This window comes from Trichophyton rubrum (assembly GCF_000151425.1).
Source record: "Trichophyton rubrum CBS 118892 genomic scaffold supercont2.11, whole genome shotgun sequence".
NCBI lineage: Eukaryota > Fungi > Ascomycota > Eurotiomycetes > Onygenales > Arthrodermataceae > Trichophyton > Trichophyton rubrum.
Genome location: NW_003456418.1, coordinates 377970 through 400541, shown reverse-complemented (window position 1 = coordinate 400541; position 22572 = coordinate 377970). Strand labels below are relative to the sequence as shown.

At 45.6% G+C, this 22572-nt stretch overlaps 10 protein-coding genes across 12 annotated transcripts; 4 read left to right on the top strand and 6 right to left on the bottom strand.

Annotated features, from left to right (window-relative positions):
* TERG_08961 (uncharacterized protein) lies at positions 1-2406 on the bottom strand (the record flags this gene model as incomplete). The annotated part of the gene is made up of 1 exon (XM_003231552.2): positions 1-2406. One exon carries the CDS (start codon positions 2404-2406, stop codon positions 1-3), a length of 2406 nt encoding a protein of 801 aa, XP_003231600.2.
* A 1096-nt stretch (positions 2407-3502) lies between these two features.
* Positions 3503-4371, bottom strand: TERG_07899 (uncharacterized protein; the record flags this gene model as incomplete). The annotated part of the gene is made up of 5 exons (XM_003231551.1): positions 3503-3578; positions 3661-3817; positions 3881-4014; positions 4075-4101; positions 4232-4371. The coding sequence occupies 5 exons, from the start codon at positions 4369-4371 to the stop codon at positions 3503-3505; spliced, it is 534 nt and encodes a 177-aa protein (XP_003231599.1).
* Positions 4372-6061: 1690 nt separating this feature from the next.
* Positions 6062-6889, top strand: TERG_07898 (uncharacterized protein; the record flags this gene model as incomplete). Its single annotated transcript, XM_003231550.2, has 1 exon — positions 6062-6889. One exon carries the CDS (start codon positions 6062-6064, stop codon positions 6887-6889), a length of 828 nt encoding a protein of 275 aa, XP_003231598.2.
* Positions 6890-7165: 276 nt separating this feature from the next.
* Positions 7166-9752, bottom strand: TERG_12611 (uncharacterized protein; the record flags this gene model as incomplete). The annotated part of the gene is made up of 3 exons (XM_003231549.2): positions 7166-8050; positions 8120-8660; positions 8722-9752. The coding sequence occupies 3 exons, from the start codon at positions 9750-9752 to the stop codon at positions 7166-7168; spliced, it is 2457 nt and encodes an 818-aa protein (XP_003231597.2).
* Positions 9753-9778: 26 nt separating this feature from the next.
* Positions 9779-10737, bottom strand: TERG_12610 (uncharacterized protein; the record flags this gene model as incomplete). The annotated part of the gene is made up of 2 exons (XM_047751549.1): positions 9779-9851; positions 9911-10737. 2 exons carry the CDS (start codon positions 10735-10737, stop codon positions 9779-9781), a joined length of 900 nt encoding a protein of 299 aa, XP_047607399.1.
* A 268-nt stretch (positions 10738-11005) lies between these two features.
* On the top strand, positions 11006-13257 carry TERG_07896 (proline-tRNA ligase; the record flags this gene model as incomplete). The annotated part of the gene is made up of 7 exons (XM_003231548.1): positions 11006-11110; positions 11160-11229; positions 11285-11328; positions 11379-11469; positions 11522-11604; positions 11698-11827; positions 11885-13257. The coding sequence occupies 7 exons, from the start codon at positions 11006-11008 to the stop codon at positions 13255-13257; spliced, it is 1896 nt and encodes a 631-aa protein (XP_003231596.1).
* Positions 13258-13982: 725 nt separating this feature from the next.
* TERG_07895 (prefoldin, alpha subunit) lies at positions 13983-14775 on the top strand (the record flags this gene model as incomplete). Its single annotated transcript, XM_003231547.1, has 4 exons — positions 13983-14025; positions 14139-14422; positions 14514-14631; positions 14702-14775. 4 exons carry the CDS (start codon positions 13983-13985, stop codon positions 14773-14775), a joined length of 519 nt encoding a protein of 172 aa, XP_003231595.1.
* A 453-nt stretch (positions 14776-15228) lies between these two features.
* Positions 15229-17888, bottom strand: TERG_07894 (uncharacterized protein; the record flags this gene model as incomplete). The annotated part of the gene is made up of 8 exons (XM_003231546.2): positions 15229-15868; positions 15929-16225; positions 16284-16894; positions 16953-17186; positions 17240-17360; positions 17419-17461; positions 17514-17673; positions 17733-17888. The coding sequence occupies 8 exons, from the start codon at positions 17886-17888 to the stop codon at positions 15229-15231; spliced, it is 2262 nt and encodes a 753-aa protein (XP_003231594.2).
* A 1467-nt stretch (positions 17889-19355) lies between these two features.
* TERG_07893 (uncharacterized protein) lies at positions 19356-20099 on the top strand (the record flags this gene model as incomplete). Of its 2 annotated transcripts, XM_003231545.1 has the most annotated exons (4): positions 19356-19378; positions 19444-19671; positions 19763-19895; positions 19972-20070. In XM_003231545.1, 4 exons carry the CDS (start codon positions 19356-19358, stop codon positions 20068-20070), a joined length of 483 nt encoding a protein of 160 aa, XP_003231593.1. The 2 variants fall into 2 exon arrangements, with proteins under 2 accessions (XP_003231593.1, XP_047604832.1); XM_047748842.1 differs by having other exon boundaries at positions 19763-20099.
* Positions 20100-20896: 797 nt separating this feature from the next.
* TERG_07892 (uncharacterized protein) lies at positions 20897-21915 on the bottom strand (the record flags this gene model as incomplete). Of its 2 annotated transcripts, XM_003231544.1 has the most annotated exons (3): positions 20897-20964; positions 21031-21314; positions 21383-21915. In XM_003231544.1, the coding sequence occupies 3 exons, from the start codon at positions 21913-21915 to the stop codon at positions 20897-20899; spliced, it is 885 nt and encodes a 294-aa protein (XP_003231592.1). The 2 variants fall into 2 exon arrangements, with proteins under 2 accessions (XP_003231592.1, XP_047607398.1); XM_047750493.1 differs by lacking the exons at positions 20897-20964; positions 21031-21314 and having other exon boundaries at positions 21352-21915.
* Between the last annotated feature and the right edge of the window lie 657 nt (positions 21916-22572).

The following is a 22572-nucleotide window of genomic DNA, read 5'->3' as shown; positions in this document are numbered from 1 at the left end:
TTAGCATATGATAAAGAGTCCACTACAAGAAGAGATCCAAACCTTAGTTACATATCCCAGTAGCCACCAGAAAAAATTGCGAGTCTCCCAGTTCACAGTCTGTAGCCATTGCTTTGCAATGTACTTTGCAGTATGGCAAAGAAGATCATCATTTGGGTTGGCGTTCGAAATTAGTCCGTTTACCCATTCCTTCATTTCAGCTGATAGGTTCCTTGTAACGGCGGAATCCTTGAACCATTTGAGCATCGTATTAACATGCTTGTCCTCATACGACCACCAGCTTCGTTGGAACATTCGGTCCTCAATCCACCATTTTTTCATGTATGTCTCGTCGGTAAAATGCTTGATAAGGTATGTACCAATCTCAGTTTTCGGCTCGGGCTGCGTGAGCGCAAGGTCAACCGCTTCCAAGCACTCCTGGAAAGAGTAGAAATGTGCGTTCCTCAGGGCCTTCAACTCTTCATCCCTATCACTCGCGACGGACTTCATACCCACAAGTATAACGTAAATTTTGAGAGTCTCCACGTTCACACGGATTGAAGCAGATTTGGAACCTAACTTGGACTTGAAGAATTCTTCGAATCCAAATTTTTCAAACAACTCCTTGTCACAGACGCTGTTGAGAAATCTCCTCACAATGGCTACCTCAGCTGGATGTAGCTCGGTCTTTGCGATCGCTTCGTTGGTTTCTTTTTTGGTCTGCTTATTGAAAAATTCGCGAATGGCTTTGGAACGAAGTATCACAGAGTCATACTCTGCTATCTCAAGCAGAGAAGAATACTTAGTCCGGACTTGCTCCTCCAGCGGCATAAGAGAGGCCTCGCCATTCTTGATCAAAAGAACTCCTTCAAGGGTTTTTAGAAATGGCGCACGTTTTGCGCCCATTATCCAGCTAAGTATTGCCACAAGATCCTGAATGTCTTCATATCCGAGAGTATGATTCAGATGGTCGATCTCACGAGCTATTGTGGCCTCTCGATCCTCGCCAGCATGCTCCAGTACCTCCTGAATCTCCTTCTTCCTCCTCTTTTTACTGATTTCGGTCAAAAGATAATTCAACTGGAAGTAGTCACCTTGGGTACCTTTGCCAAGGCCTGTTTTGATTAGATCCCTGAGCTCTAAAATCTCTGGTTTCTCCTTATTTTTGAGAATTTCCATGTTGTTCATCCGCATTTCAATATACTTTTCAATGTCCTCTTTGTTGCGAATACCTAACTCAATAGTGGACAGAGAAACCCCAGATGCTGTCTCAGCTTCAGAGAAAATAGTTGGCCTGCCAGTAATGAATAACCTAACAGTCATCATACTCTTTTCATTTGCCATGGCAGATATGTCGCGGAAGACCTCAACCAGGGGCTTCCCAATTTCACTATCGAGCTCCTCTATACCATCGAGGACAATGTAGAAAACAGCATTGGTCTTCGGCGAGAAATTTACCACAAGTTGTTTCCAAAGTTCTAACGAATCGCCAAACTCTTCTGGTTTATCACAAGCAGAAGCAACATTCTTCTGATAAACCGCATCGTTCTGGGTTAGCTGCCAAATTATCGACCTGAGCGCAATATTCACTGATTTTTCCGTAGAGTTAAAGGTTGTTCCCCCAAAGAAATAGTATGCGACGGACATCCTTGCATCCTGGTTCCCTGGTGGGTATAGCCGGTACAGATGTCTGATCGCCGCAGACGATAAGTAACTCTTTCCATACCCTTCCTTAGCCTTGAGACCAAATATTGGGGGTGACTTGGTATTAGGGTCTGCCCAGGCAGAAAACTGGGGATCGTTCAGAAGCCACTGGCCGGTTCCTGGGACTATGTTGCCCACATAATCTTCCTGGTATGATCTCCACACTTCTTTGTCGATTTTCAAAGCAGCTTTAATCTTGTCTCGTCGCTGTTTAGATTGCCCTTCCTGATCCCTCCGTCTTTCGGCAAGGTCGTGCTTTTCTAAAAGGGTAGAGACACTATCCATGTGTCCATCAAGGGTGTCCAGCTTTGAGTCGACTGTATCAATAGATGATTTGACATCCGAAAACCCAGCTGTGATCTTTCCTTCGCTAATCTTGGTGGATTCCAGAATCAGAGCAATGCTCATTTTCGTTTCATTCTGCACCAGATTTTCCAGCTTGCTAAGTTCTGCGGAAACGCCTTTATCGCTTCCAAAACTGAATACCTCGAGTGCCAAAAGGACCTTGGAATGTTTTGATATTTTGATAGACAGGGCACAGATGCGTACAAAGCTACGCAACAAATCGTGGATAATCCGCCTAAGGTGAGGGTCAATTTTGACACCTACTACCTTGGATCTTGCATAAATTTGAAATCGGTCTAAAAATGTTGATATGCGCTCAAAAAGCTCCGAGAGCCCATCAAAAATTTTGGAATACTTTTGGGAGGCCGTTATTAACATGGAAACAGCGCTAAAGCAAAGGTTTGCAGGTCCGAAAAACTACAAACATATATTAATATGAGGAGTATACTGAAATACAGTTATAAGCTTTGACTTACATTAGAGGCAACTGAGGCAGCAAAGGAACCAAGGGTCTGAATACAAACAAGTGTTTTATCCACTGCATGTTTAACCCTTGCGTATCTTGCGCTGGTTTTTGCATCTGCTTCTTTCTTCTGCTGGAGATTCGCGAGAACATCTTCGACAGTGAGCTGTTTCAAATCCTTGGTGCTGTTCCCGCTCAAGTTCTGGAATTCAATCTCAGTCTCCCTCCACATCTGATCGATGTCGACATCATCGACAGGCTCAAGCTCAGACATAATGAGTCTCTGTTAATGTCAGGGGATGAAAAAGGTGCAATACAGGCAGGAGGAGACTTATAACGTAGACTCCGTGGAGGACGGTGTCAATGTGTCAAGAGAGAACAGAAAGCGACACGGTAGATCCCCCAGGCCCCCTGGGGTCAGCCAGCTTTTTTAAAGCCGTCAACATAACCACCCAGCCTGTTCGTTGTTTTTTCCTGAAGGATGAATAGGGTTCATTCTGGCCTGATGAAGTTCAGCCTCGCTATGGGGTCCGGGTAGGAGATGCCCGAACCCTGTCGAACTAGCGATGGGCTCGAATATGGCCGGGTAAAGGACAAGGCTGTAAGACGGGAACATAGTTATCTGCGTCTAATTGAGAGACGTTGTGCCTTGTGAGGATGCGAGGGGAAAGCCACATATCTTCACAGCTTAGTTATCATTGACATTTTGTGCCGTAAAAATAAATAGACAAGCGGGAAAAGTTACTGGTACCGCGTATCCGGGCCGGTATTATATACCACGCTGATGCCTTCTCATCCAATCAGCCCACAGATCCATGCGGCTCGCTGAAATACTTTTGTTCCATAGTTACTCCGTGACATCAACCATAACTAACTAGTAAGGCGAGAGAAGTCTAGATGAGTCTAAGAAAAAATCTGTGCCTTGACGGAATACATTCGGCCTCACTATATTTGCAAAAGTAACAGTTGACAGCGTGGTTGGTTATAGGGATTTGACGATGTCTATCCCAGTCACTTCATTTCAACGTCCAAATCCCTTTCAAGTTCGGCCGATTTAGCCACACCAGCGAGGCTGAGAGAGAAAAGTCTGTCGACTAGTATCATATACTTGTTGCAAGTCAATATCGGAGGTAGTAGAAAAAGTATTCAGGCAGAGAAATGGTACCTACCTACGGAGTACAGCGTCTGAAAAGTCCAAGACTGAGAACCCTGTACTAGTTCTGGACATCCTGCGCTGCCCAAGTGAATCAATTTGAACGATATAAGTTGGGAAGTTGAACCTGAAACCATTCCTAGAATGAAATGAGTCGAAGAAGTTTTCCGCAACTGGCCACAGTTCATAAGCTGGTATCTGGTAATAATTGCATGTTTCTTTCAAGGGCTGCATACGCTCCTGACTAACGATCGTGTAACCGTCTCTACTGATGATGATTAGACGGAAGCCGTTATATTTTATTTCTCGGAGAATTGGGATCCCAGCATCTGCAATATGTACTGTTTCTATGTGAACGTTGTATGCTTGGCTGTTATAAATTATTGATTCGAGATAAAACTGATGGGCTTCTTAAATGAGAGGACCTTACATTGTCAAAAGTCCATTTTCGGTAGCCCTAGGATACTAAAGATCTAGAACTAAAAGGTCTATTTGCATTTCGTACACTTCCCCTTGAAAAACGGAAAGCGCTTGCGTCGCAGCATTCAGTAAGAGAAGACAATTCGACGTATATTAGGTACTCTTACCCGCAGAACACTTGAAGCAGATTGCTAGCCTCATGGGCATAGCTTGTACAGATAACTCGCTCAAAGACTATATACTTTGTTGAATAGGATCCGAATGCCACTTCGTCCCTGGCGTTTACTATTCGCTTAATATTAGCCATATTCTTCAGGGTCTTTTGTTAAGGAATGTGCCCATACAGCAAAGCCTGGTTTCCATGGTATCAGCATCACTCTGACTTATGGGATAACTTATCACTTGGTAGTGAACAGCATTGGCGTGTTCATTGCTACCACAATCGTCGTCGTGGGATTTTTAGAAGAAAAGTTCTCAGATCTTAGGGACATGTGGCTTCTAGTGAATTGTTCGGAAAGTGAGGAAATTCGTAGATAACCCCGAGCTCGATGAAGATACAAACATGCTGGCTGCAAAGGAGGGGGTAAATGGTTATCCGGAATAAGACTTTCAGGAGATGATACGCAATTCCACCTAGTAACAGCTCTCTCTTACGATTTCTGGGACCAAATTCCACGGGTCCCGAGTTGATGTAATGTGACTTGCTTCTATTATTTTTCGCCACCTTGATTGCTTCTTGCTGCCTATATCAGGTATCTCTCCACTGCAGAAGTAAACGACTGGCTTTCTATTTTGATATAGAATGTAACCGGACTTAAGGTTCCCTGGCCGTGGCCCTCGGAGTTAATTACCTAGCCAGGCAAACAGCTGCAGCGGGATGACATCACGGCAGCCAGCAGCCTTTGCCACAGAAGGCCATGCAAGCTTTGATATACAATGGACAGAATGGACAGGCAGGTCGATCAGACGGTGATCAGCCTAGATACGGGGTGTGTACCTCTATAGTGACTGCTGTAAGGGGCTTTTGGGGAGTGTTTCTCGAGTTATCTCTGTTGGCATGCTAGAGTGACCATGCCTCAGTACTTCAAAAACGACCTCTGCTTGGTCCCCATTGACAAGGCGTCACTGCAGAACACGCTCACTGAGCTCAGAGAGGCTATCGTGCGTGCGTTTGCATTACTCAAGGCGAATAGTCCTACTCCAGATATAAACGATACCAAGGCATTCGGCTCTCTATACACTGGCGACAATGGTACGCACAAACCCAGATGGCCAACATCATACTTAAGCAACTGGCTGAACCTCTCGGGATGTCAAACTATAGGAATCGCTGTTATGGCTACTCGCATTGCCATTCAAGCCAAATATCTCGGTGGCAACAAAGCAGAAACTGATGCACTAATTTCCAGCGCTCACAGCCTGGCCAAAGAGCGTCTCAGTCCGCACCTAGTTGAGATACATCCGCACCATGGCCAGGTATCGCCCACCGGATCCGCTCACCTTGGCGCCGCATTTGCTCGTACCTTTGCTGCTGCCGCAAACATGACTTCTCGAAATGGAGGTGTTTGTAGGATTCATTCACGGGACGTGGCCTGTGTCTGCGAGGCTTTCGATCATGCATGCGATGAAAACTATGGCCTGGGATACGACGATGCTTTGAGTGGAAGAGCTGGACTCCTCAGGGCTGTCTTAGCCTTCCGTCAATTCCGTCTCGATAGGGAGACTGCAGCATCTTACGAGCTGGTATTCAAAAGTGTTCCGTTGTTGGTGGATTGTATAATAGAGGCGGGTAAAATTGGGGCAGAGATGTTCGTGGAAGAGCATGGAGAGAGTGAGGCGCTTCCCCTTATGTGGCCATGCCGGGGCAAATATTATGTAGGAAGGTAAGTCTCCCATGCGGCTTGCTCAATCAAATCTCTTATCAAGACACTAACGTATGACGTTGCTTAATTCTAGCTGCCACGGAATATGTAGGTATCACTCCATGAAATCTGTCCATGGTTCTTGACGTGCTCACCATAGATATAGGCGGTATCCTTGCCATTCTCCTTGAATGCAAGCTTGAAGAGTTAGGGGATGGGGCCCTTGAGAATAATCACCTCCCGATAATTGGGAAGACAATCACGCAGCTTTGCAAACTGACCATTGCGAACGAAGGCCACCTTCCTTCGTCATTGCCACACAATCCCTTAGCACGACGGTCTCCTCTGGTCCAGATCTGTCACGGTGCCCCTGGGTTCCTGGTCCTTTTAGCTCGCTCTCGAGGCATTGCACGTCTAGCGAGCCTGGAGTGGGAGCCATGTTGGGATCATGCAATATACCTCGCTAGCCAGCGGGTTTGGGAGCAAGGCCTCATCTTTAAAGGAGGTGGCTTATGCCATGGCATTGCAGGAAACGCATGGCCTTTCCTAATGCTTCACAACTTATTTGAATATGGGCCTCAGGGCTCGAGAGCCGACAGGATGGCGTTCAGCGAAAAACTGGCTCAGACACCACCGCCTCCTCAAAAGTACTCTGCTGACCAATATCTCTCGCGAGCACTGGCTTTCCTTCTGCATGTCAGAAAGACACAGCCATTTAATACCCATACGTACGAAGAGAGCATCCAATATCGTATGCCGGACCATCCTTATAGCCTCTACGAGGGGCTCTCCGGCACAATGGTCGCTTGGGCAGAAGCATGCGTGGTTATTGTAGCTCGCCTGCGAAAGATGGAAGTGGACGAGGTTGTGGGACACGGTGCCTATCATACTGATGGAGCTTTTTGTCGAGATTTGCGCCATGTGCTGGGGATTCCTGGCATTGCAGTCCAGGGATATATATAACTCGTTTTGATTGTACCTCTGATGGCCTCTTATTTGCATGCCAGAAAGCAGGTAGTATTAATGGGATTGGTTGAATATTACGCAGATAACATCGGGAGAAAAGCGGTCTCGATTAAGGTATTGCTTTTATTGAGGGTATTCTTGCTACTTAGCGTCTAATGATGTGCAACAATAACATAATGGATGCGGGTTGTGAACATTACCAAATGAGTCTCTAGTAGTTGAACAAGATTGTTTTACCTTAAAATCAAATACTATGTCAAAGCCAACATAAAATCAAAAGTCTTCGTCGTCATCCTTGCCCAGCAAAGCTGCATAGTCTTCAACAGACGCAAACGTAGGCAGATGCTTGAGTTTTCGTCTCTTTTCTCTCTTCGACTGATCAGACTTCTTTGTGTCTTTCGCCTCAGCGACCTCACCATCCAAATCTGACGGTAGCTCCTGGTCACTGTCGAGGAATGCTTCCTCATCTGACTGATCGAAATTGAACACATCCTCATCAATATCGATAGATTTATCCATTCCAGCCTCCGAAGGTGCCTCTACTTCCTCCTCCTCCGAGCTTTCGTCATTGATGATAACATCATCGTCGATCTCACGATCCTCCCCATCCATGTCCTCATCCATGCCCTCTAGATCATCATGATCACTATCTTCCATGGCGGAATTAAAGCCTTCCATGTCCATGTCGTCGTCACTAACGCCTTCACCGTCGAGCTCAGGCTGTGACTGTACCAAAGCTTTCCAAACTTCAGACTCTTCGTCACTCTCCCCTTCTTCGTCATCCTTGGCAGATTTCTTCTTAGATTTTTGACGCATTTTGTCTTTACCAAGTCGGTTAAAGTAGTCATGGAAGAAAACATCTTCAGCAGAAACCTCGTCGCTTCGCTTTCTCCAGAACGACTCGCAGTTGACTGGTTGCTGTGTCGTATTGCGCCCAGATGTTACCAGGAGACCACTAGAATCACCGCCAGCAAGAGGTTGCATAATGGAAGATCCACGAAGACTAGGCGCAGCTTTGGGAGATTTATAAACGAAACGATCCAGAAAATGGGTGAGAGTATGAATCGTGAGATCTGGCTTTCCAGACATTTTCTCATGTAGGAGCAGCTGTTTAGCACTGACAGCTACAGAGGGGTGGTAATGTGATAGATATGGAAGCTAACAGAAAATGATTGTTAGTGATTTCGAGCTAATAGTTATTAAGGGTTCGCATCAAGAGGTACGAACCAACTCCCACAGACAGCTTCTATCAGCGTTGCTTTGCTCTGGGTCTCTCTTTCGAGGATCATAACGAGTTACCGATGGCTGCTTTTCAGGCTCTTCCTTGTCTACCTCATCTTCTTCCTCATCCGGAACGTCCCTGAAGACTTCTTCCTCGTCATCGTCCTCAGCATCTTCCGGTTGATCCACCATAGCTGTCAGAGATGGGAAAGTTGTTTCCAATTTTTGGATCAGATACAAGACTCCACAACTAAAAGATGGGTTGTGCACGCCTAATATCTGTACTAGACGCTTGATAAACGCTTTAATCCGTTTAATGTTGATGTCAGCGTTCAGGGCCTTATATAACAGGTTGAGGTACATCGACTGTTTGGATGATGTAGCCACCCGAGGATCCAGTAATGATTCATAGAGTGTTTTATAAAACCGATCCGCTGAAACTGCATGAGAAGAAGAGAGCTGTTGAATGAGCATAAGAGCCTGAATGCTAGTGTTAAAGTTAGAAGAATTGGTAATACGGAAAAGGGTATCCAGATGTTTAGAAAGCCTGAGAGTAAAATAATGTTAGCTCGCAATGTTGCAATGGGTTTGAATAAGTGTCAACATACAATTCATAACTCGACGTAGTAAAGGGATAAGCGCGGTTCACGCCAACCAGAACTGCCGAGATAAGCTTCTCTCGAAGCTCATCCTCTTGAGCCTCCCCTTTGCCATCTTCATTGCCTTCTTTACCTTTTTTACCCTTCTTGGAGTGTTTCCCCTTCTTTTTAAGTATCTTTTGGGCATGAACGTCTTTCTTGGGCTTTAAAAGAGCAACAAAGAGGGGGAAATAGATATCAAGAAGTTGAGATGCAACTTTATCATCACTCTTGCTCAAGATAGTTTGGTTTAGAGTGATAACTCCGTAGTACTTTGCGTGTTGGCTCTGGCCAGGACGAAACAATGACTCTGACTCTATCGAAGAGACAATAGTTCCCTTCATGAGTGGATGAGCTTGCTCGAGTTGAAGGAGAAGATATGACGCTCGTGAGGCAATTTTCTTGCTTGGGTCGCCTAATTTGTTCACTAAAAGGCGTAGCAAGTTGGATTCCTGTTCTGATTTTTCCTTTAGAAGCTCGTAAACGTAACTCAGAGCTCTGGATCGAGAAAATTCGATTTCATCATTGCACCAAACTTCAAGAACCTTCAATACCTCGAAGTATTGGTCTTTGAGAAAATCTTCAAATGCCCACATAATCAAATGGCTTTTCTCAATTTGATTCGGAAGCTTATCGCCGATGTCCCAGTGGCCACCTGCTTCCGATAGTGCAGCGGCCAAGGCAGGTTGATTAACAAAATGTTTCAATCTTCGATCACTGGGAAGTAGAGTGCCTTGTGCAAACAGATCCTTCAGCGATCGCAACACTTCCACGGCTTGGGCTCTGCTCCGCTTTTTGGACAAACCAACCAAACTTTCCAATGCCTGTGTATTGTGAAGAGGTGATTCTTGTACCGAAAGGGTCAAAGCCGATATCTTGTCACTTAGGGTACCTGAAGAGACAATTGTGGAATAAAACTTGTAGCTTGAAGATTTAGAGTCCCTATTCGATGTGTATGCTTTATTTTCGGCTTCCAGCAACGTCATAGCATATTCACGCATGCGCTCCAGCACTGAGCGAGATACAGTTACGTGGCGATTGGAATCATAGGATATTTCTGGAAGTAGAGTATTATGCCAATCGGAACGCTCAGGGATAACCTACACGCGATATGAGTTAGTATAGAGCTACCTTCACCAAAGGGGAATAGTTCACTCACGAGATCGAAGAAGATAGACCTTTCTCGGACATTTTAGAGTCTTGAGTTAAAGCTGAGGGCAGAGATTCATTTTTCTGGATCTTTTTACTCTCCGTCTTCTTCTCTAGGGCATTATTCCCCTTAGATTTCTTCTCTTGTGTCAGTTTTTCAGTTCTGTTTTCCTCAGACTGCTTCCCCTCCTGCTTCCGTTCCTGCTTCGTTTTAATGGGCTTCGTCTCCTGCATAGGGAGGTCTGGAACTTCAGGAAGCTCATTCCCGCCATTGATAAGTTTACCAAGGTCGCTTCGAAGCTTCTCCAAATCGCCACTGGAAACCTCCTTGTCCTCCATCTCTGAGTCCGATTCAACACCAGCTACCAGGTCAAGATCCTCCTTCGTCCCACCAATTGCATATACCTCCTCTTCCAGATTCTTCCTGACATCACGTTGCCTTTCCGCTGTTGAATGTGGCTTTTCAGAAACTTCAGATTGTATAATTTTCCCACTTCGGTCCCGTTTCTTTCCCGCTTTATTATCGGTAGGCTTAACGTCTGCAAGTAGCTCTCGTTTTTTGACAGGCTTCTCGGTGGGCTTCATCTCAATGACTTGGTTCCGTTCCTTACGCTTGTCATTCTTTTCCAATTTCTCCTTCTTTTCAGCTTTCGACAGACCTCCATTTGCACCCTCATCACCCTTTAACTTCTGTTCAATTCGTTTGGTAAGGCTAGCTACCATAGCATCAGAAAAGCTTGGTGTTGCGTCTGCATCACTGCTCGGCCGCTTCCTTTCAGCGGCAGCACCATCCTTGGCTCTGAGCGACTTATCCTCTTTTCCTTTCCCCTTTGCCATGTCGTAAAAATACCTGGTTGGCCGCCGAGATAAGAAATCTGAGCCTTGAGAGTTTGTTCTAGAAAAATAATAATTGGAAAAAAAGGGCAATTTTTATATCGGATAAATGGTTCACCCGGAGGAAGCTCTGTGCGGGCCGATCAGATAAGGCAAGGGGAAAGTTCAAAAAAGTTGAACGACCTCGCATCTGGCGATACATCGAGGCAACTTCACCATCCATCTAGGATTATCAATTCCCTCTTGTCAACAGCCAATTTGAGTCAATCTCATGTTTCTTCAGGCCGGCCTTGAGCGTGGCCCAAAGTCGCTTCATTGGCGACCAGTATTGAACATTCCTTTTGCAGGCCAAGTTCAAAGCCTCCGGAGATACCATGTATGTGATGTTCTTCCGAAATATAATACCATTTTAACATATTTTGCAGGATGACACCAGGAACAGAGCCTCTAGTTTCTGGATTCCCTCTGGTGGAATAGCGGAATCCAAGAATGGAGGTAAATAGAACTACTTCCTTCTTAGGAGTTGTTTTGGACACTAATTCCTGTATAGTGGACTCTAACGACCTTCTTATTAGGGCTGGGTTCCTAAGACAGGTGCGTTACATAGCTTTGAGTATAGCGGGTTTCAAGCTGATATCACATAGCCCTACTCAGGGGTATTTCACCTTCTTCCACTTGGGCTCCGAGTCCAAGAGAAATTAGAGAGGCTTATTGATAAGTATATGCGCAAACTTAGTAAGTAGCTTCTCTTCAAGCCAGTGAATCTACGACTAACATGGTCTTATAGGCGCCTCAAAGCTGTCGCTATCATCCTTATCTTCTCAGGCTTTATGGAAGAAGTCGGGGAGACTCCATGACGACGATTCTGAGGTACGCAGTTGATTCTTTTTTTTTTTTTTTTTTTTTTTTTTTTTTTTTTTTTTTTTTGTTGCGTGTATAATTTGATAATAACTCCTAAAAAAGGTATTTAGATTTGTGGACAGAAAGAAGACTCCGTTCCTTCTTGCCCCAACTCATGAAGAGGAGATTACTTCTGTTGTATCTGGGCTGATCAAATCATACCGAGATCTGCCGCTACGTGTATATCAAATTTGTAAGACCATTCCTCACTAGAAAGATTATATGTCAAGGTGCTAACTAGCCAATCTAGCGAGAAAATACCGTGATGAACCAAGACCGCGGCATGGCCTCTTGCGTGGTAGAGAATTCGTCATGAAGGATCTCTACACTTTTGACTCTACTGAAGCAGAGGCAATCAAGACTTATAATACAGTGAAAGAAGCCTATAGTAGTCTCTTTAAGGAGTTAAAGTTACCATATGTTGTTGCCTCGGCTTCATCGGGCAACATGGGAGGCAATTTAAGTCACGAGTTTCATTTTCCCAGTCCAAAAGGAGAGGACACTATAGTTAGCTGCTCTAAATGCGAATATGTCTTCAATGAGGAGCTAGCCAGTGGGAAAACCTCCTGCAAACGAACTGAGCACAAGCCAAATTCAAACTCCCCAACTAACGGGCTAGGCCGTCAAGAGGCAGCAGCCATTTCAACAGGCCAGTGGTCGGCAATCTCTAAAGACAGGAAAGTCTTAGTGAGGGCATTTTACCCCAAATTCCTTATCGCTAACGGGCAATCAGAACCTGTTCAGCGGGAAGTGAACCAACATTCTCTGAAATCAGTGGCTTCCGCCTATGGGATCGATATTGACATAGGTGTCAAGGACGCCCCTGCTACGTGGAAAGCCGAAATTCAGAACCAAACCGAGACGACCAAACAAAATCTACGTGTCCTGGATATCTATGATTTCAGGGTCCGTGTCTATGATCGACCGCCAATTAAGGACCTTCTAAATGGGATGTCTAGCAACAACCTTGACATTCAAACCTCACTGCTTGACCGCTTCCCTGGAACCAATGACGGTCTGGATTTACTCCGAGCGAGATCAGGAGATGAATGCCCCAATTGCGGAAAGCCTGCTCTCAAAACTGACCAGTCCATTGAGCTTGCGCACACTTTTCACCTTGGTACACGATATAGCGAGGTGCTACAAGCCAATGTAACCATAAACCCTGCCATTCTAGCTGGAGCAGGACAAAAAGGGAAGCCGGAACCAGTTCCAATACAAATGGGTTGCCATGGTATTGGAGTCTCTAGAATGATATCGGCGGTATCGGATATTCTGGCAGATGAAAAGGGCCTTAACTGGCCACAAGCCATTGCTCCCTTCCAAGTGGTTGTTGTACCCGGGAAGGGTCTGGAGAAAGAAGGCGAGCTGGTCTACGACATCGTTACTCAGAAAACCAAGCAGCCGATTGACACGATATTGGATGATAGAAAGAAAGACTTCGCCTGGAAGTTGAGAGACGCGGACATTATTGGATATCCTATCATTCTGGCAGTTGGAAAGAATTCATGGGGCGCGGGCAACAAGGTGGAAGTCCAGTGTCGACGATTAGGAAATCTCCGAACTAAAGTTTCCTTGGAGGAAGTTCCTGAATTTGTTTCATCCTTGCTCAGCAAACTATAGCATTGTCCAACTCTTTTTCTGGCGGCTCATGGTTTTATGGAGTATGTTTGTATAATACTGTATTTACTAGCATTGGCGTTCTGGAGGTATTGTATACAACTATAGGATAGAACCGGTTTCAAAGAAATTTTTACTCTATATTCAAGATCTCAAGCTGTTATTCTGAAGAGTGTTATGATCATTCTACCTATTTGTACCATAAGCTCAAAATTCGTTTTGCCTTGTAAGAGATAATGGATCTTCTTATATAGATAAATACTTTATACCTAAGTACCCCTTTTCTCAAGGGCACACTCTTCCTTTTTCTTTGGCCCGCGGCCTGGCTTCTCTCCCTAAGCCTTCTCCCCCCTAAGCTAGCTGCCCCTAGCCTACTCTCTCTTAAACATGCCTCTCTAAGTGTACTCTCCCTAGTAGAAGCAAGAGACTTAAGTAAGAGAAGCCCCTAGTAAGAGAGGCCTAGAGAAGAGGCTAAGAGAGTAGGCTTAGAAGGGAGTAGCTTATTTCCATCACGGTAGGGTAAACCCTTGGAATTGAATGTAACAAAACTTACGTTCGCGTTCGACCATCGACCATGCGGCTAACTTAGATCTAACTAAATCTCCCACACGTCACTTTCCGCTAACTAGCTAACAAAAACATTCAACAGTCCCTGAACTCCAACACAACAATAATTCACCAAACAATACAATCGCCTTTTTTATTTGAATATATGGTTGGGAATTGAAATGGCTTCTTCGCAGAAAACTTCTGCCGCCGCTCCTGGCGCAGGTTCGTCACTACAACCCCGCACTCAGGTCCTTTCGCTGTTGATGCAGCCCGTCCCAGCACGAGATGGCAGATACCATTTAAATATCTTGCATGCTAACCCGCAAACGCAATAGTTGATGTTGCTACATTATCCGTACCTCAGCTTCGCTCTCTCCAGTCCCGCCTAAGCTCCGAGCTCGAACATCTCACATCATCACATACAAAACTACGATCCGCGCAATCGAAGTTCAGAGAATGCATCCGTTCTATAAACGATGGTATTCTCGCGAAGCCAGAAAAGGATGGGCAGGAGAATAATATATTAGTACCGTTGACCAACTCGTTATATGTCAAAGGCAAGCTATCGGATAGAGAAAAGGTGATCGTAGACGTCGGGACTGGGTTCTATGTCGAAAAGGTACGGTACCTATGGTTTGTCTCTGCCCATCTCAATTGGCGGATATGGAGGTAAGAATGGGAAGTTGCAATGCTAACGGATCGCTATGTAGACACCATCCAAAGCTATAGAATTTTACAATGGCAAAGTGGGAGAGTTGGGAACAAACTTGCGTGAGCTAGAGAAGATTGTGGCAGGCAAGAGCACGAATCTAAGAGTCGTTGAAGAAGGTATTGTTCAATATGCGATGCCCGGTGGCCTTCTAATTTGGGTAATCACCTACTAACAAGAATGATGCAGTGTTGCGCCAAAAACTTCTCGCTGGCGAAGGCAATGTGGCGCAGGCAGGGCCTAGCGGAGTCGCACAAGTTTGAATAAACCGAAGATGCCCATATCCGAAATCGACGGCAGTCTCCTGAGTGTATGACGGACAAGGCTAAGCATAGCCGGTTCTATTGCAGAGGCCAGAGTGCAGGGGATAAGGTAGCGCCATTGTTAGAGCGAAGACTCGGTTGAACCTTTCACGTCCCCATGGAATCTTCGTTCACGCCTGTGAGAGATAAATAACAGTAGCTGTTTTGATTAAAAATATAAGTCACCCGGTCTGTCATGGCATTAGGAATATATAAAAAAGGAATTCATGATCTCTCTCTCTCTCTCTCTCTCTCCTTTCTCCTATTTATTTCTCAATTCTCTCCCAAGACATATGGAAAACAACAACCTTTGATGATTGATGGCAAAATTGAAGATACGTCTGATTTTAATTTCCTATGTCCCCTAACTACTAAAATACCATTATTATCCCATAGTGTGTGGCTGAACCGATCTCATGTAAATGAATGAGCTCTGAAGGCGGAGCTCTCGGAGCTGCCCTCCTCTACTACCTCCTCTCTCTGCTGTTCTGCAGCTTGACCCTTAGAATCAGCCTCACACTTTTGACCGAGTAGCGTCGACACTTGGTCGATAAGAGGCATCAAGGAGTTAAACCCACTTCGAAGATCAGATGGGTCAGCGTCTCCAAAGCAAGGGAAGAAAGTGTTTAGACTAGGACTCCATGCTGCATTGTGCCCAACTCCAAAATTTGCATGCTGACCCAGCATATTATCCCACTGAAGGTCGAAAATAGATGCACCCCAAGACGTTATGGGTACTGGTGACATGTTATTCGAACTTGGCCCTTGTAAAAGAATCTGAGAAGCTGTCAATTGAGCACGGGAATATTCATCGTATCGGGCGAGTTCGAAAATGTAATTTGTTCCCTTAAGCCGGTAGCGTAGCGCTGACTTCTCGACAATCCGGGCGACTGGGGCGAGATTTGAGAAAGATACTCGTTGTTTCCCGGGACCACTCAAATCAGGCATTTTCTCGGGGTGGAAATGTACCGAGTGAGAGAACTCTCTTAGAGACTGTTCAATTGTCGAAGGCTCCTGGAACTCAAGGGCTTTGATTTCTAATTGCCAGTCTGCTCTATGGAAATGGTTAGTACAATAAGTACAGTGCGTTTGTAAGCTCAAATATAAGAAATACCTTTCAAAGTCAATAACGGCAATTTGAAGAAGGGGTCGTGTACCTCCAACATTATCATCACCCTGTGGCCGGATCCAACGCTTTTGGTAAACCTCGAAATGATTGGTAGAAGGGGACTTTGCAAATTCAACTTCCAGCCTTAGAAGGGAGCTGCTGCCCTGGAACTCGAAGATAACAGCATACAACGGTTCCGGTTGCTTTTGAGAATTCAAAGCAGGCCCATTTAAGGGCGCTAAAATATGAGTGGCAGAGCTGCACTTGGCCAAGAGGCTGGTATCCCCACGGGTATATTTCAGTCTAACAAATTGTTAGTAGTTATCTCACTGATAGAAACTTAGAGAGCAGGGTATATTACCCTTGCACGAGATGCCCTCTAGTCCTAGAATTAAGCAACATTGTTTTAAATTCATCAAAAGAATATCGAGCTCTTGAGTTCTTGGGTTCCCTATAGTCATCAAGGATGAATGTTCCAAAGTTGACCCGCATACGCACATGGCCGCGGAGAAATCGAAGCCCCTGGAGTGATTCTTCAACAGTTTCACGGAGACGGCTTTCATTAGTGGTAAGAGAATCTACATCTCGGTCTGGCATAGAGTCTGGATCCATTGATGTTAGAGGAATCTCATGTAGCACTGGAGTGGCATACACCTGCCCTAATCCTCCTACAGAATGGGCTACACGGGCTATTGCAACCTCTTTGTTTCGAATGTTTGATGAAGCTGCTTGCACAAGATAAAGCTTCGACTGCATATGAATCTTTGCCATGATTTCGGCCCATTTGGCCCGAAGTCTGTGCACAGCCGTTACGATGGTGTCGTGATCATCGCCATCGACTCTTATAAAGGACGGCTGCTCATCGTAAATGTAAATGTAGCAACCAGTCTCCCGGCGAATAGGATCGAGTGCCTCTAACTGGGGTCCTAATAAATCAAATGGTACCTCGTCTGTTGGCCATAAAAAGAGCAGCTAATTCCAAAATATTAGTTAGTAAGAGGACAAGTTTATTGAGATGAGAATAGCGCACAGTTTCTAGGAATTCAAAGGCCGAGCTTGGTTTCTGACGAAGCAGTTCAATAACAGTACTGGATTTATCAATTTGGTCAAGGCGTGCCTCCTTGACTTGGGAGTAACTAGAAATTTTAGCAAAAATTCCTTTTTTCTTCTTCGAGGGTCCAATATCGGAGCAGCGGTTGAGTAGGCGCATAAGGGCGCTCTTCGCAGCCGCTACTTGAGCTGGACTTCCCCAGATATGCAGCCACTAGAATAAAGCACATTAGTCATGGCAGACAAAGATAGATAACCTACTCATACTTGTTCAGACTGTTTCTTTGGATGCGGTATGAATGCACCCGTGTCATAGTTGATCTTGTCGAACAAGAAGTCATTGACGTTCCCACAATTCGGCCCTAGTGCTTTGATATACTCCCCAACCCTAGATTATTTCATTAGTACAAAAGATCAGACAGATCTAATTACTAGTCGCTACTAACCTCTCTTTAAGTACCCCGAATGGCATAGGGAGTCTATATGAGCCTAGTAGAGAGGTTAACCCACATATAGACGTTTATCTCTCGGTAAATCTCACCTGACGACGCGGCACCAGATGCCCATGCGTTTTTATTCACAGACACATATGTAGGAGGTTTAGTAGGGTAGCGCGCACCAGAAGTGCTGGTATTAGTAGACACGGTAAGAGGCGCTGGATCCAGCGATTGTGGTACTGCACTCGGGCCATTGGCATCGTCCTGTAAAGGTCCTCTATTAGTACCTCAAGACACTTAGAATATCCAGTTCAATTACTCACTCGCTCAGCTTTGGTCCCTGAAGAGATTTCAGGGATGAGTGTTTGCTCGCAGTCGTAAAACACATCCTCGCCCTGTACATCTTCTAATTGTTCTTCTTCGAGACACCATTCTATAAACGTTGTTAATCGATTCAGTTCAACTGACAAGGGAAACATTTCTCCTGACCTCTTGCACCCGAAATTTCGTGGCTATCAAATCATCAGTAAGAGCACATCGATTATAATATTGAGGTCAAAAAGATACTTACTCCATTGTTTGGTATTGCTTTCAAGAGTTCCGCTCTCGGTATTCTGAGTATCTGCAGATAAAAGAGCTTTGCGGCCGTGGACGCGGTTGTTTTCTTCCAAGTGGAATGAGTGTGTAGTTAAAAGGCGGAAGTGGCAGGTGAAGAAAGATGAAGTTCGGCGTAGCGAGTGTTCACTCCTGCTTGCCGCCAACCACGTTAAGTGAATGTCCAAGGCATAAGAACAACACGGAACAGAACTTTCATTTAAAGCTACTAAGAAATGCACTTAGACGTGAAACTTTTGGTTTGCAGCCGATATCATTGGATAAGAAGGATGAATATACATGGAAGAAACAACATGCAAGCACCCGTACTGGCTATCTTGCCATCCCGGAGTTGATATCAATTAATTGCTACAAGTGCATCTACTCCCCAGTAATAACGGCAGCTGATTTCTTCAACATATCCCTTGAGACGTAGTTTCAAGGATCATCGATTGAATATTCACTTCCATTTTAACAGCATGTTAAAATGGTGATTGTGAGGATGGTCAACCGTGCTTCACAGCTTGATAACAGGCTGGAACCCACGATATCAAAGTGACAGCTAGCATAACGTACACTTTTCACTTGCTCAAATATCTTATCCAGGACCAGATAAAGCATGTAGGGCATGGGTGTTAGGTAGTCGGGCGTTTTGGCCTGAGGTTGGATGTTTATAAAAACAAAAATCAATTAAAAAAAAGTGAAAACAACCAAAAAAATCAATGTAAGAATTATCATTGGTTATTTATCATTCAAATTGAGAGTTTCAAGAGCTATTATTGGTGTAGATTGGCTTACTAATATACCAGTTAATACAGGACGATCGATATAAACAAGAAGATGTTCAGCTCATGCAGTCCTCAAGCACCGGTAGCCCGTGGATTGACTAGAGCAATCAGTATCGGATACTCCGAGGGTACCATTGCAGTAGGGGGTGTTTCTTGAAATATTCTATAAATTTCTCCATAGTCAGATGTCGCTCCTATGATTTCTCTGTTCTCAGTTTTCAATACTTCCAGCCTGTCCCGAAATACCCAGTTTCCCCGTAGAAGCAGCGCACCTACGTCAAACGTAGCCATCCACTATAGTAAAAGTAAATCATACCACTCTCTACTTTCTAAAAATCGATATAGTCACTATTCCAATCAATGATGGAGAGCAATAATAATGAACCGCATGGAGGTGACGGGAGGCCGCGACCTCAGCGGAACAAATATACTCCGTCACCTCGACCAATCAGGAAATTGGCGATTGACTTCATCCTGCACCGGAGCTGTCTCCAAAGCGCAGAGACGCCCGGGCAGCTTCAAGACCGCCAGCTTCAACCTGCAAACAGCCATTGAGCCAGCAAGATGTCCGGCGCACGAAGACCTCAGTGCGTGCCCCCGCAATCGCCCGCCGTTTGGCCCGATAACCCACTGCTGACGACTGTGTGTACAGATTCAACCAAGAGTCCATCACGGACAACACGCCTTTGCCAGACCACATTCCTAAGGTGGAGGAGATAGGAGCCACCTCGGCACCGCTGTTGAGTGCTTCTTATTTTATCGGAGACCGATGCAGAGCGTTTAACGATGACTATATGAAGTGCAAGGCCGAGGCGGGAGGTCGAGGAGAGGTGGAGTGTTTGAGGGAAGGCCGTAAAGTCACTCGTTGTGCTGCAAGCGTGTACGTTCCATTCTCTAACGTCGGGGAGATAACAGCTTGGGAAAGGCGGATTTTGGGTTCATTTTGCAGGATACTGACGTGCCTGATACAGAATAAAAGACATCAACACCCACTGCATGCAGCAGTTCAAGGCACACTGGGAGTGTCTGGAGCAGAACAACCACCAGTTGTGGAACTGCCGAAAGAATGAGAACCAGCTTAACACCTGTGTGTTTGAAAAACTTGTATGTTTGCCTCGGTCTGTGTTGTCTTCGAAGGTGTGGCTTGTTTTGCTAATGATTTGGATTTCTTTTTATATAGGGTCTGAAGAAAACCATCCCCGATACCCCAGCCGGTCAAGTCCCTGTGCACCTGCGCAAGAAACAGATATATGCCAACTACCAAGGCGAGCAATACTAGAACCCATTTTTTGTTTGTCTCTATACTGAAAGTTCGGTTTGAGGACACTTTGTTTCCTTTTGACCATGTGTATGTGTAAATATAAGTTAGAAACGCACGCAGCATGTTCCTTGCATGTTTAGATACGTATCGTCTTAAAGCTGCCACTTCATGCTGTCCGAATCCAGTTGAGATAGACAACAGCTAACCCTGATCCACTTATTATCATACAGGAACATCATACAAGAGCCCAAGATGAATGTACAACTCACTTGTCCAAAGTATTTTGTCTTTCCTTTTATATTCACAGAGGGTTCATAGAGCTACTCATCAATAAGCATAAAAAGGCTACGGAAAAAAACACATACATAAACAAGAAGGGAAGAAGACATGTGTTCAGACAAGTGGCTTTGGTACAAGTCCAAAAAGAGACAGAGAGAAAAGGGGGTTGGTCAAGGCGGGTAGCAGCCATAGCCAAAACGAAGCGAATCAATGCCCTCGATGGGGCCGTGTGAAAGAAGCCAGAGAAAAGTAAGTGGTGGTTCTTTGTTTTGAAAGAGGGAAAAAGGGGTAAAAGAAGAAGATAAAACATCGAACGGAATTTTGTTGTCAAGTCTAGAAGAAAGGAGGAAATGACTGGACAAATGAAGGCCCCTGAGAGGAACGGGCAGGGACAGAAGCGGTATAAGAAGGAGATGAAGGTAGGCCAAGATCCAATCCCATGAAGAACCCCGGCTTGCGGACGGAGGATGATAGATGATATCCTTGGTAGATGACAGCATTTATGGCAAGTGCGCTGATATCCCTTTTCAAGGTATATTTATACTGGATAGTTACGCCAGCCTCTTTACACAGTAACTACAGGCTGCCCTCGTGGAGGTTTGACGTTCGCAGCGTATTGGCCAAGGACGTTTCCTATTCGATATATCGTTAGCATTGTACTCTGTACATGAGGTGGAATTGAATTGAAGATATACATACCAGGCGGGCTGTAGTTGCAAACAGTGTAATAGGCGTCTCCGCCAGAGCCCTGGCCCCCGAGGTTGGAACAATGGGCAGTGAAACAGCCGACGTGGGTGGTACCAACCCAGACCATCTGGGTGAAATGGCCCCATGCATGGAAGTTGGATGGGTTGTTATTGCCATAGTTGCCGTCAAAGAGAACGACCTCCTCATTATACATTTGTTGGGTTAGGAGAGAAGCAACGCTGTTGTATCCGGACTGGTATCCGATGTTTTGGCCGTATCCACCGCCATCAATGCTCCTGTGTTCACAATTCAGTTAGTTACTTGCTCAATGGTTCAAAACAGGGAGGGCAGATAATTTGCATACGTGTCATGGCCGTATCTGCAGCTCTCGGCGAGCTTTCTGGCGCTGCTTTCCAGAGCGCTGGACCAGGTGAGAGCAGGAGCAGAGTGGTTGGAACGGTGAATGTTGTGATGGTGGCAAGCTAACCCCTTGTAGTCATTCCCTGGCGGTGGTGGAGGAGGTGCAGGGCCCTGAGAAGGCTGCGATGGTGGCGGCGCTGGTGGTGGAGGAGCAGAGGAAGGCGGTGGTGGTGGAGGAGGAGCGATGGTTGATGTTTCGGGCTCAGGACAGGGCACCGCAGGAGGACTAACAGGAGGTGGTGGGAGTGGCTTTGCGGACGAGGTCGGCACAGGAGGGATAACGGGGGGCTTGGAGGTCGGCTCTGGCTTGTACGAAGTGGTTGGTAGGACCGTTGGGCAAGGGACGGTGGTTGTCATGGTCGTAGTAATAACTACAACCGACGTTGAAGTAACAACGACCTCATTTGGAGGGCTGATTTGTTCGGCCGCCAGGGACCCGGCGACGCAGAGCGCCGTCATCAGCACGGAGGACTTCATCCTGTGCAGTGGGATTGCCTTCTTTCTGCTTCTCCTTTCTTCCGGGTTTCCTTTTCAACAGCAGTTTCCGTGATGATTCAAGGTCGAGGCTGGTATATATATGTATATATATAATCCAGGGGGGTATTTAGTTGGCGAGCGTGAGAGAGAGCTGCGAGGCTGGTTTTGATAGTTTGATAGTTCACAGATCAACTGCGAAAGAGTTTCGACAACAGAAGACAAATATACCCTCTGACCAAGGCAGAGAGATGCTTTATGGGACAAAAAAAGTAATGAGCGAAAGGCTTTCTTAGGCACTTTAAAGAATGGAAAGTGGCTAAGAAGCGGTAGTTGGTGGAGAGGAAAAGCAGTCAAAAGAGAGCGAGGAGAGAGAGAGAGAGAGGAAGACCGCAGGCCAGGCGGCGGCGGCAAGGGGAGTAAATAAAGACTTGCAGCTGGAGCCTCTCCTCTCCCCCCTGGACAGGTACAAGCTACCAAACTGAGATTAAGATTGGCCTAGTCAGGGGAGCAAAGGGGACGGGAAGCTGGGGGTGAGGATTCCGTCTCGACAAAAAGCATCGAGCGGAGACCCGCACTGATAATGTAGCTAGTTATATTAGTTAAATGATATAATAATATGGGTTCTGCCTGATACGAGATGAGATGGGACGGATAGAG